Source organism: Typopeltis vanoorti, chromosome 5 (genome assembly GCF_054136105.1).
Source record: "Typopeltis vanoorti isolate ZY-2024b chromosome 5, IOZ_Tvanoo_1.0, whole genome shotgun sequence".
NCBI lineage: Eukaryota > Metazoa > Arthropoda > Arachnida > Uropygi > Thelyphonidae > Typopeltis > Typopeltis vanoorti.
Window position 1 is genome coordinate 11,900,183 of NC_143553.1, and position 12,558 is coordinate 11,912,740.

Consider the following 12,558-nt stretch of genomic DNA (forward strand, 5'->3'; position numbering starts at 1 on the left):
AGTTAGCCAGTGGTTCGAGTAAGGGGGGATGAAGCATCTGTGCTAAGATGTAGGACAGCGAGGTTTCCCGAGAATGGAGTAGGATTCTATGCAGAGCTGAAGGTAAAATTTCCAGCCCTAGCAGAACCGAGACGTCACTGAAAAGTCCCATCGAAAGGAATAGAGATGTTTCCTGAGATGCAAAGATTCGAGTCCGTGTTCGGCAGAAATTATGAAAATAGCATAACCCCTATGTTGGCGTAAGGACAGCCAATAAACAAGAGGTAACCAGATGTACAAGTGGTGCTGAAAGATGCAGGAAAAAGTTCGGTAAAGTAAAATTACTCTATTTTGTGTTTAGAAATCCCTAGAAGAGAGAAGATTATATGCAAATGTAAATTATGAACATTATCCTAAAGAACTTTGTGGACAGACTCTAATTAGATAGTTAACCTCCTTCTGGGAATAAGAAGAATTGTTTGGAAGAAGTCTTTTGTGTTGTATGTGATTGAGTTAACTTAATGAGATTAGGATTTGGATTTTAGTAACTGAGTAACATTAGAATGTTTGTTTATAATATCTTATGAATAGCTTCCAGAAGGGAATTTTAGCTTAACATCATATCATTTGCAATCTATTCCAATATTCAATCACTGTGTCTTACTATGTTTAATAATCTTTGATTTAATTTAGAGTATGTTAAATCTCTTAACTCGAGTTTCCTTATTTAGTATCGAGTCAAATTGAATGTAGGAATTTTTAGTGTATTTTGTTTTGATATTCCAATAAACATGTCATATTTACCTAAACCTGAGTCATGCCTGATTCCGATTTACCACTTATAAAAATAAAACCACTTTTGATGGAAAGGAATTAGAAAGTGTATATAATTATAGATTTAGGTCACGACTGCAGTCTGAATCTATATGGTGTGTTAAAACAAGATATTGTGTAAAAACGCCTAAGAATCTAGTATTGTCTTCCTGAGCAAGGATCTTTTCTGCTATAGGATACTGGCTGGCGCAGCATAATATAAATTTGCCAGTATTCAAAAAGGAAACAATCCTAGATGTAAGTATATTAGGCCCGATAACTGAAGAAGTAAATGAGCGATTGAAAGATAGAATAGGAAGATATAAATCAGTAAAATATAGAGAAGGCAACGACGTAACAATGCCGCAGCTGACAGGATGTGATTAGGGACCCTAAAAGTTAAGGTTAATAGGGAATAATCACTATAAGTTGTTCTTGGATTTGTATAAGGCAGTTAGGCATTTGTTGGAATAACAGAGAGTGTGAAAAAGGGTAAATTATTAAGCTTGTAAGATGAATGCAGGTATGTCTCAACCATCAAGCTCAGATTTAGATGATTCTGAATTCTTTAGGACGATAAATTTTCAACAGGTTTTTCCTCAGTTTTCAGGGAGGAATCTGATGACATTCTGGCGTTTTTTGAGTGCATAGAGGAACTAAGAAGAATTGGTAGATGGAGTGAGTTATAATTGATAATTCTGCTCCACAGCAAGCTTATTGGGAAGGCAAAGACTTACTCTTACTCCTCGGCTGTCTTAAAAGAAACTCAAGATTACTATAAATTTAAATAGGTCCTACATTCCTTACTTTAGAAAACTGGGATATTAGGACCTCTTTAAATTTATAGTAATCTTGAGTTTCTTTTAAGACAGGTGAGGAGTAAAAGTAAGTCTTTGCCTTTCCAATAAGCTTGCTGCAGCAGAATTAGCAATTGTAACTCACTCCATCTACCAATTCTTCTAAGTTCCTCTCTGTACTCAAAAAAGCCAGAACGTCATCAGATTCCCCCCCCCCCCCCCCCCGAAAAACTGAGGAAAAACCTGTTGAGGATTTATCATCCTAAAGAATTCAGAGTCATCTAAATCTGAACTCGATGACTGAGACATAACTGCATTCATCTTATAAACTTAATAATTTACCCTTTTTCACACTCTCTGTTATTCCAACAAATGCCTGACTACCTTATACGAATCCAAGACCAACTTATAGTGATTATTCCCTATTAACCTTAAATTTTAGGGTCCCAATTCACATCCTGTCGGCTGCACCAAAGTTACATCATTGCTTTCTCTATGTTATACTGATTTATATCTTCCTATTCTATCTTTCAATCGCTCATTTACTTCTTCAGATATCAGGCCTAATATACTTACATCTAGGATTGTTTCCTTTTTGAATACTGGCAAATTTATATTATGCTGCACAAGCCAGTATCCTATAGCAGAAAAGATCCATGCTCAGGGAGACAATACTAGATTCTGAGGGGTTCTTACACAATATCTTACTTTAACACGGCCATATAGATTCAGACTGCAGTCGTGACCTAAATCTATAATTATATACACTTTCTAATTCCTTCCCACCAAAGGAGGTTCTATTTTTATAAGTGGTAGTTTGGAATTGTAATCAGACATGACTCAGGTTTAGATAAATATGACATATTTATTGGAATATCAAAACAAAATACACTTAAAAAATTCATACATTCAATTTTTGCTCAATACTAAATAAGGAAAATCGAGTTAAGAAATCATTCGTTCAGAATCTAACATACTACTAAACTACACAGACAAAGAGAAATACCTGCACATCAGCTGAGATTAAAGTGAAACCTCTTCACATATGTATAAAATTGAATTGATTTATGTACCATGTAATTTAATCTATTGTGATTATTCTAAGATCGACATCATATTCTAAGCTTAACATCATATCATTTGCAATCTATCCCAATTTTCAGTTACTGTGTTTTACGATGTTTTATAACCTTGATTTAATCTAGAGTATTTAATTATACTTACCTGAGTTTAACGTGTGTTTGGCAGGAGTTATTGGTCCTCCCTAGGACATCTCGCCCACACGTTCAGATTTTAGGAACTTTCTAGAGAGGTACAAGTTCTCTTGCAACTTCTCTAGAAATGAGATAATCCTAATGGTAAATAAACGGTTTAGTAAAAGGAATGAAAAATATAAAGGTAGAAATAGAAATGAGAGACCTCGTGAAGAAGGAATGCACAGAAAAGGGAATGTCATGCCAACTGATAGAGTTAATGAAGTGTCTCAAGATAACCAGATTGATTCTGAATTAGCTTCAACTTCATAAGTGAACAGTCAATCTGAAACTTACCAAATATCAAGCATAAAATTAGCAAATGACCAAGGTATTACAGAAGAAAATTTAGCAGAGGATTGTCCGAGAACAATCGGAGTAAACTACATGGAGATAATTAAGAGATCTAGAAGCTCCTATAACAGACCGAGATGGAACAAGTACAGAAAACATGAAGTTAGTATACAACCTCAGCGGCAGTTTGATTATGCCAACTTCCTCTGTTTTCTTTTTATGCTTAGAAAAGCTATAAGTGGTTTATTGTGTTGAAATTTAGCAATTGCTACAAAGGGTGCACACTTACTGATTGTGCAAGCTTTATGAATAAAAATAATGGAGAATTAAGTAGGTCCAAATTGTTAAAAGCACCGAATATACATAATGGGAATGGGCAAACTCAGTCATTTCATGAGGAAACAATAGTCACCTGAGCCGAGATATGCACTGAGACCCAAAAAGAATGGAAGGTTCATCCCCAGAGGATTGAGATAAAAGCAAAAAGAGTTTTCCTAGAAAATGAGAAAAACTTTTTTATAAAAAGGGGGGGTGGCCTTTGTTAGATCCGGAATGAAGGAATCTTGCAAAGAAATCATTCATTCAAAATCTAACATACTAAACTATACAGACAAAGAGAAATACCTGCACATCAGCTGACATTAAAGTGAAACCTCTTCACATATGTATAAAATTGCATTGATTTATGTACCATGTAATTTAATCTATTGTGATTATTCTAACATTGAATTAGAGAATGTTTTAAAAGACGAATTTGTTAATATTAATTTACGCCTCACTTTAGCTGAATAGAGTGATTGTGAGTCACCAGACAGAGATTAAATAACAATTCTTAGAAGGTATACTACTACACGTGCCCAGCGTAACGTATGTCGACGCGAATTCCGTGAATACAAGAGCATAACAGCAAAGGGGAGAGCATCGTTTGACCCAAAGGGGAGAAAGGATAAGTTGTGTGCAAAGGGGACTGAAAAAAAAGAAGCCACTCGAACAAAAAATATAAGGGGACGAGCGCCGTATCGCAGCTCTCTCTTGTCTATTCGTGTTTCCTGGTTCGGAAGTTAGCCGGTGGTTCGAGTAAGGGGGGATGAAGCGTCTGTGCTAAGATGTAGGACAGCGAGGTTTCCTGAGAATAGAGTAGGATTCTACGCAGAGCTGAAGGTAAAATTTCCAGCCCTGGCAGAATCGAGACGTCGCTGAAAAGTCCTATCGAAAGGAATAGAGATGTTTCCTGAGATGCAAAGATTCAAGTCCGTGTTTGGCAGAAATTATGAAGATAGAGTAACCCCTATGTTGGTGTAAGGACAGCCAATAAACAAGAGGTAACCAGATGTACACATAGTGCTGAAAGACGCGGAAAAAAATTCGGTAAAGTAAAATTACTCTATTTTGTGTTTAGAATTCCTTAGAAGAGAGAAGATTATATGTGAATGTAAATTATGAAAATTATCCTAAAGAACTTTGTGGACCGACTCTAGTTAGATAGTTAACCTCCTTCTGGGAATAAGAAGAATTGTTTGGAAGAGGTCTTTTGTGTTGCATGTGATTGAGTTAACTTAACGAGATTAGGATTTTAGTAACTGAGTAACATTAGAATGTTTGTTTATAATATCTTATGAATAGCTTCCAGAAGGGAATTTCAGCTTAACATCATATCATATGCAATCTATCCCAATATTCAATCACTGTGTTTTACGATGTTTTATAACCTTTGATTTAATTTAGAGTATGTTAATCTCTTAACTCGAGTTTCCTTATTTAATATCGAGTCAAATTGAATGTAGGAATTTTTAGTGTATTTTGTTTTGATATTCCAATAAACATGTCATAGTTACCTAAACCTGAGTCATGCCTGATTCTGATTTACCACTTATAAAAATAGAACCTATTTTGGTGGGAAGGAATTAGAAGGTGTATATAATTATAGATTTAGGTCACGACTGCAGTCTGAATCTATACGGCCGTGTTAAAGTAAGATATTGTGTAAGAACACCTCAGAATCTAGTATTGTCTCCCTGAGCATGGATCTTTTCTGCTATAGGTTACTGGCTGGCACAGCATAATATAAATTTGCCAGTATGCGAAGAGGAAACAATCCTAGATGTAAGCATATTAGGCCCGATATCTGACAAAGTAAGTAAAATAGCAACTGAAAGATAGAATATGAATATATAAATCAGTAAAATATAGCAAAAGCAATGACATAACACTGATCACTTCCAGTATGCGAAGAGGAAACAATCCTAGATGTAAGCATATTAGGCCCGATATCTGACGAAGTAAGTAAAATAGTGATTGAAAGATAGAATAGGAAGATATAAATCAGTAAAATATAGCAAAAGCAATGACATAACACTGATCACTTCCAGTATGCGAAGAGGAAACAATCCTAGATGTAAGCATATTAGGCCTGATATCTGACGAAGTAAGTAAAATAGCGATTGAAAGATAGAATAGGAAGATATAAATCAGTAAAATATAGCAAAAGCAATGACATAACACTGATCACTTCCAACTTCAAATCCTCTGCACACTCTAGTGTCCTGTGCTAGCGAGAAAACATCACTATCAACAATAACATAGTCAATGAGACGCCTTCTTATTCCTTGCCTCTTCTCTCCCTGTGAATTTATGCACATTTTTGTGTTTGAACATTGCATTAGTAACAACCAATTCATGTGCTGAGCAGAAACCCAACCATTTGCCATTATTATTAGCTTTTCTCTTTTCTCATTTTCCCAAAATATTTCTATATGTCTGACAATGATTTTCTACTCTGCCATTTACATCGCCAAGAAGGATCAGCTTTTCTTTTTTTTCATTGTGTCATTTGCTTTCGCTAAAGCCTAAAAAAATTCTTCCATTTGTACTTTAGTAGATCCTTTTTTTGGGATTTTTTAGAGTGATATTGCCTGCCATTCACAAAGATTAGCTTCGTATTTAGTGCTGAATACATAGCTGCTCCTTCTTTTCCAAGGTTTTTATTGTCTGAATATAACATTTTGTATTTATTGCTTGGAAAGAACTTACTAGGTTTTGTGTTTTTTACTATGCTCCTTATGTTGATGGTACTGATCTTGAGCTCATGTGATGTTGAGTTAGGGCATGTTTCAAGATTTGTTTCAATTTGTCCATTGGCTATTTAAATCTTGCTGCTGTTTCAACCTGAGCAATGTGTTTGGCTGAGGTGTAATTCTCTCAAGAACATATGCTCAGGAGAGGAATGCCAGCTCTACCCTGAATGCTACACTGAAACCACAATAAGCATTGGGCCTTGACACTGGACAATGGGGTGGGAGACTTACTGCAACACCACCGACTCTTGCAGGCAAGCCCACTAGCCAGTTGTTCCTTGCAAGGACTGCCTGCCTTGCTGAAAAGAGATCAACATAGTGAAAGAATACCAGTATCCCCCCTTTCTAAATGGCCATGGATCACACCACACAGCAAACATGGTGGCATGGTGTTTGATCCCAGTGATGGTGGTCTGGAAGACAGGACAGCATAAAAGATTCGGTAGAAGTAGAATTTAAAGAAAAATGGGTGAGAATGAAAAGGGCTAGTACCATCACAGAGAGGTCCTCCTCCACCATGTGTAACTTCAATGACTTAACAAATTTTAATAGTAATTCTAAATACCATTTCTTTTACTCATAAAATATGGTGCAATATACTGAAAAAAAAAAAATCATAAATTTTGTTAATAAAAATGAAATTATAACAGGGAAAAGAAAATTTTTAATTTCACTGAATACTCTTAATCATAACACTATGAATAGAGTAATGACGGAAATGAGTGGACTTAAACATAAACACTTACCTGACATGGAAGTCTTATAACTGTTTACAGCAAATATGTGTTGAAATTGTTAAGAGTTGAATTTTTGATTGCTAGAATTTCTATTCCATTTGTGAGAATTATGATCACTGTAACAAAGAAGTTACAATGTAAACTTTCAACAAACATCAAGGAGTTTACGATATTCCATGTTCTTGTGGGCTTAATTACATAGGACAAATATCGAGAAGTTTAGAAATAAGACAAGAGGAGCATATTGGAGACATTAATAACAACAGAGAAGAGAGATCAGGTCTGGCATTCCATTACTTCTGCACTCACCACAACACTGAGTGGGACAAGAGCTCTATGCCATACATAGAAGACAACTTCAGCACCCGCAACATCAAAGAGGCTACAATGGTAATCCACTCACAAGGCACTCTGAACAAAAATCAAGGAATGATTTTGTTTGACATTTTGAAGTCACTTATCAGATCTTTAAACACATAAGACTTTAATTTTTCTGCAAACCATTGGGCACACCTACTGAACAATGACTGACCATGTGCCAGTTTCCATTCTCCACGTGTTTCTGTTTACTTGTATTTTTGTGTAACGGTTCCTACACATTCAGTGTTTTTAGTTATGTAATGATTAATATTTAACGCTTGTTATATATTTGTGTGTTCATCCTAACCCAGATGAAGCCACTAGCTTAAGTGGCGAAACTAGTAGGTTTTGTTAAATAATTATTACAACCTATAAACCCAGTATTAGTTATTTTTTATACATATCTAAAACACTTTCTTGATAATACAGTCCATTGAACTACATACCAAGTTTAACACTGCAGAATTTAGATATGTAAGTTATAACTTCTGAGTCATTAATTAAAAAATATTTGAAATTATGTTAAAATTGCCGTTCTGAATGTTTAATTATACTTAAATCATTCTACATTAGAGTGTAAGAGAATTGTAATAATTATAATTATTAATAATATTATTTTTTAATAAAACATGTAAACTATATATAATATAGTATCTCTTAAACGACAATATATAATATATATTTTATTTTTTTAGTAATGCATATATGCTTAAAAAGTTATAAACAATTCTGATGAAATAAAGCTGAATAGCTGTGCAGTATGTGTGCGTGATACATACACATACTGCACAGCTACATATACAGAGTAAACAAAATTAAAGTATTCCTTTAAGGCATTATGAAGCAACACACAGTGATCTAAATGCTGTGAAATTTTTTAGGAATACAAAATCGACACAAGCATAAATTACACATTTTTGTTCATTTCCATTATGCATTCACGGGTTGTACTGTTCAATCTGCTGCTATTCCCAGCATTCTATAAACTGCATCCTTTGTACAGCGAGTTCAATGGCAGAATGCAGCTGGTCAGAACAGATATTGCACACATGCTGTGTGAAATATCTGTGAAATTATGTCTTTCAGTACTGGCAAGTTATCAGGATGATTCCAATAAATCCTGTCTTTGAGAAATCCCAAGAGCCAGAAGTCACAGGGGGGGGGGGGGTCAAGATCAGGTCAACGAAGAGGCCATGCAGTGGGAAACACATTGCTGATCACTCTAGCTTCCATGAAATATTCTCAAAAAACCTCCTATACTGATCAACCGATGTGTGGAGGGGCACTATCCTGCAAGAAAATGACTGAATCCATGCAGAGACACTGCTTTAGCTGTGGCCCAACAACATTGTTTATCATATCGTGATAATCGGCAGTAACTGAGCAGATCACAGGAACTGACTGATGAATGTCCTCAAAGAAAGATTGGCCCAATGATAAATGAAGACTTAAACCCACATCAGACAATAACTGTGGGTGAATGCGAAGGAATTTGTTGGATTGCATGTGGGTTTTGCATAGTCAACCATTTCTTCAAAAAACTAAACATTGATTACAGAGTATATGGAGATAGTGGACCTTGTCGACATTTATTCAGGCAAAAGAGTTCACCAATTGTTTAGATAATGCAGGTTCACGAGCAAGGCATGCTGGGGCAAGGTTAGTGCCATCACTATGGATGGTATTAACAACCAGAATGAACAGAAAAATCCTGTATCCATCATTTTAAACGCTCGTGGCACCTTCCGAGGCGTGTTATATGCAAATTGCATCCATTACTTGTTCCCAATGCCCCTGGCAGTGAATTTTGGAACTAATTTCCCCCCATCCTCCCTCTTAGATATTTGTTCTCCATGACACATGACACATTCCAGCAAAGGTTTGCTACAGGTGTATCACTGGATGGCACTCCACAAGCCCTTAAACAGGGATACTTTAATTATGATCACCCTGTATATATATATAAATAACTTAAGAAAATAATGTCCTGGTTTATGAAAATAATGTCGGCCACACTAGTATAGACTGATCAATATTTGAATTATTTTGCCAAATCTTTCTAATAAAAATGCATTGACTATTGAGTAAAATTAAAATATGAACTATACTAACATCATATACATAATTCATACCTCAGTTCATATTTCATTAAATTCTATCTAGCAGAGCAGAGATACTTGAATAACATGATTCAAGGATCAAAATTTTCTGTATGAATTCCATATGCCATATTACCTAAAATTTGTTTAGCCAGTGCCATGGAAGAAGTTGTGCACAGATGAGTGGATGGATGGATGGATGAACAAAAAACTTACAGCTGCTAAGCATTTCATGTTTCATTGGTAGGATCATCATTAATTATTTATTTTTTAAATACAGAGTAATAAGAAGGAATTATGAATAATATCAAAAAATATTATGAAAAATGTAAAGTATGTGCATACCCTGTAAATGGGAACTGATCTATCCTGAACATAGAAACAATGATTTTATATTATTTCGCTTCATTCTTATTTTCACATAATTCACAAAATATGCTACATTTGTTCCCTTGTTTAACAAAAATGCACCCTTCAAATACAGTGGACACTGTCAATAATAATATGCACACACAAACATATACAAGAATGTGGATATATGTTTTCTTCATAACTTAAAAGATAATGTTCAGCATTGTCATGAAAAAACCTCATCTTAAATTTTGATCAATTATTAAGTACTCTATGGATCATTCAAAACAAAACAAAAAAAAAGGATAATGGGAAAAAAAGTGGGAAAAAAAGGTAAAATTTTAATATTTTTCTTTTATCAAATGTTCAAAGAGTTCTACCAAGAGTTCCACCAAGGTCATCTTACCTTTAGCAGAAAGATAAGTGCAATTAACTTGTACATAAAACTCATTGTATAAGTCATTACACACCCCTTCAAACACCCACTCTTTAAGGAACCTGAAATAAACATAAAAATAATTTGATAACAAAACTTTCTAGAATAAATAATTTTATATTAAAACAATTATTTAGCAGTTCTTACAAATTTATTTCTTTAGTTGTATATTTAGTATTATTATTATTATTGTTATTATTATTGTTCCGGGAAACTCCAAGGAGTCGACAGACTCATCGAGGGAGGCCCTAACATCATGTCAAGAACAACTATTCAACATTCACACAGTATCTATCATACCTTGCCTTGAACTCATTCACAGTCGTAGCACCCACAACAGACTCTGGAAGCTTATTCCACTCATTTACCACTCTCCAAGTAAAGAACCTAGCTCTAACACCCTTGTCAACCATGCTCTTGCCCAGCTTCCATGCATGGCCCCTAGTCCTCCCACCACCAGTCATATTTTCAAAAATATCTTCTGGATCAATCTTATAAAAACCCTTCAGTAATTTGAATGTCTCAATCATATCACCCCTCCTTCACCTATCGTCCAATTTCTGCAACCCACAAATCTTCAACCTATTCTCATAAGGTTCATTCCACAGACCTGCTATCATCTTGGTCACTCGTCTCTGGACCCTCTCCACTTCCTCCCCATCACGAAGAAACCCTGGTGCCCATAGCTGGGCACAGAAGTCCAGATGGGGTCTTATCAAGGCTCGATACAGAGGAACAACAACTTGTTCGTCTCTGCATGTTAAAGTATTTTTCAGAACCCAAGTGATTTGGTGAGCTGTTTTAATTACTTTTGCAATGTGCCCCCTAAACTTTAACTCCCTATCCACCAACACTCCCAAATCCCTGGCCTCATCAATCTCCTGGAGTATGATTCCACCAATGCGATATACTGCTGCTATTCTTTTCACCCCAAAGTGCATAACCTTACACTTTGGCACATTAAATTCACATCCATTTTTCCTAGCCCAGTCCTCCAAACTATCCAAATCATCCTGTAAAATTTTGACATCTTGTGCACTCACAATTGCTCTACCCAACTTTGCATCATCAGCAAACAAGTGAACACTTCCTCTCAGATTCTTTCCAATATCATTGATGAACAAATTGAAAAGCAGTCGTCCAAGAACAGAGCCCTGTGGCACTCCACTAGTCACAAGACGTCTTTTAGACTCCACTCCTGAATAAACCACTCTTTGATATCTCTCCTTCAACCACCCTCTTATCCATCTCACCAACTCTATATCTATACCCATCTGCTCCAGTTTACTGATTAGGGTTCCATGTGGTATCCTATCAAAGGCCTTGGCAAGGTCCAGTAGTATCACTGTAAACCCATTACCCCTATCCAGTTCAGCCGTCACTGTGTTATAAAACGTGAGCAAGTTACTGAGGCATGATCTACCCTTCACAAAACCATGTTGTCCCTCATACAATATCCCATTTTCATCTATCCAATCCTGTATTCTTTTCTTGACTAATTTCTCTAAGACCTTGATAATGATTCCTGATATGCTAATCGGTCGGTAATTTACAACAGCAGTCTTGGAACCACCTTTATGCAGTGGAACTATTTTCCCCTCTTTCCACCCGCTCGAGACTAACCCAGACCCGAGACTCAAATTAAACAAAATGGTCAAGGGTATTGACAATTCTTTAGCTGCTTCTCGTACAACACGAGCTGGTATACCATCCAATCCCACAGATGTATTGACATTGAGGTTATGCAATAGACTACTCACCTCCACTTCATTAACCACAATTCCCGTATAATCTACTGGTTTATTCGTTTCTGCAATGTCACCACCTGGATGATATACTTTTGCAAAGTGCTCACTCAGTAACTCAACTATCTCAACTGATTCAGTTACCTCCCTACCATCAGCATTCTTTAAAATCAATCTGCCATGTACATTTTTCCTTTTACTTGCTACATATCTAAAAAACTGTTTAGGATTCTCTTTAGCCTGCATGGCCAATGTTCTTTCGTAATCCTTTTTTGCTTTTCTTACCACACTCGTCACCCTTCTGGCCTGCGCTTTATACCGTTCATGTGCCTGCCAGTCACCCTTCTCCTTAAATTCCCTCCATAGTTGTTTCTTTTTTTGCAACTTAATGGTGTCAAGCTTAATGGTGTTATTCATCCATTTAACCCCTACTTGATTTATTATTCGGACTCTAGGTATACAGTCAGCCATTGCTTCATGCAAGCACTTCTTAACTACCTCCCATGCACCATCAACTTCTAGTCCTTGCAGTTGTACATGCCATGGCACTGAACCAATCAAACTCCTAAGCATGTCATACTTTCCAGCCCGATAATTCCACATGTACCCTGTCTTAATTG

General features: G+C 35.9%; 1 protein-coding gene across 2 annotated transcripts in view; it reads right to left on the reverse strand.

Moving 5' to 3' along the window:
- LOC150106226 (gamma-tubulin complex component 6-like) overlaps nucleotides 1–12,558 on the reverse strand; it is a 909,633-nt gene that overhangs the window by 427,298 nt on the left and 469,777 nt on the right. For both annotated transcript variants that reach the window (XM_090392253.1, XM_090392252.1), the window contains one exon: nucleotides 10,164–10,255. In XM_090392253.1, coding sequence (XP_090248379.1) covers nucleotides 10,164–10,255 — 92 coding nt within the window. The remainder of the gene's footprint in view (nucleotides 1–10,163; nucleotides 10,256–12,558) is intronic.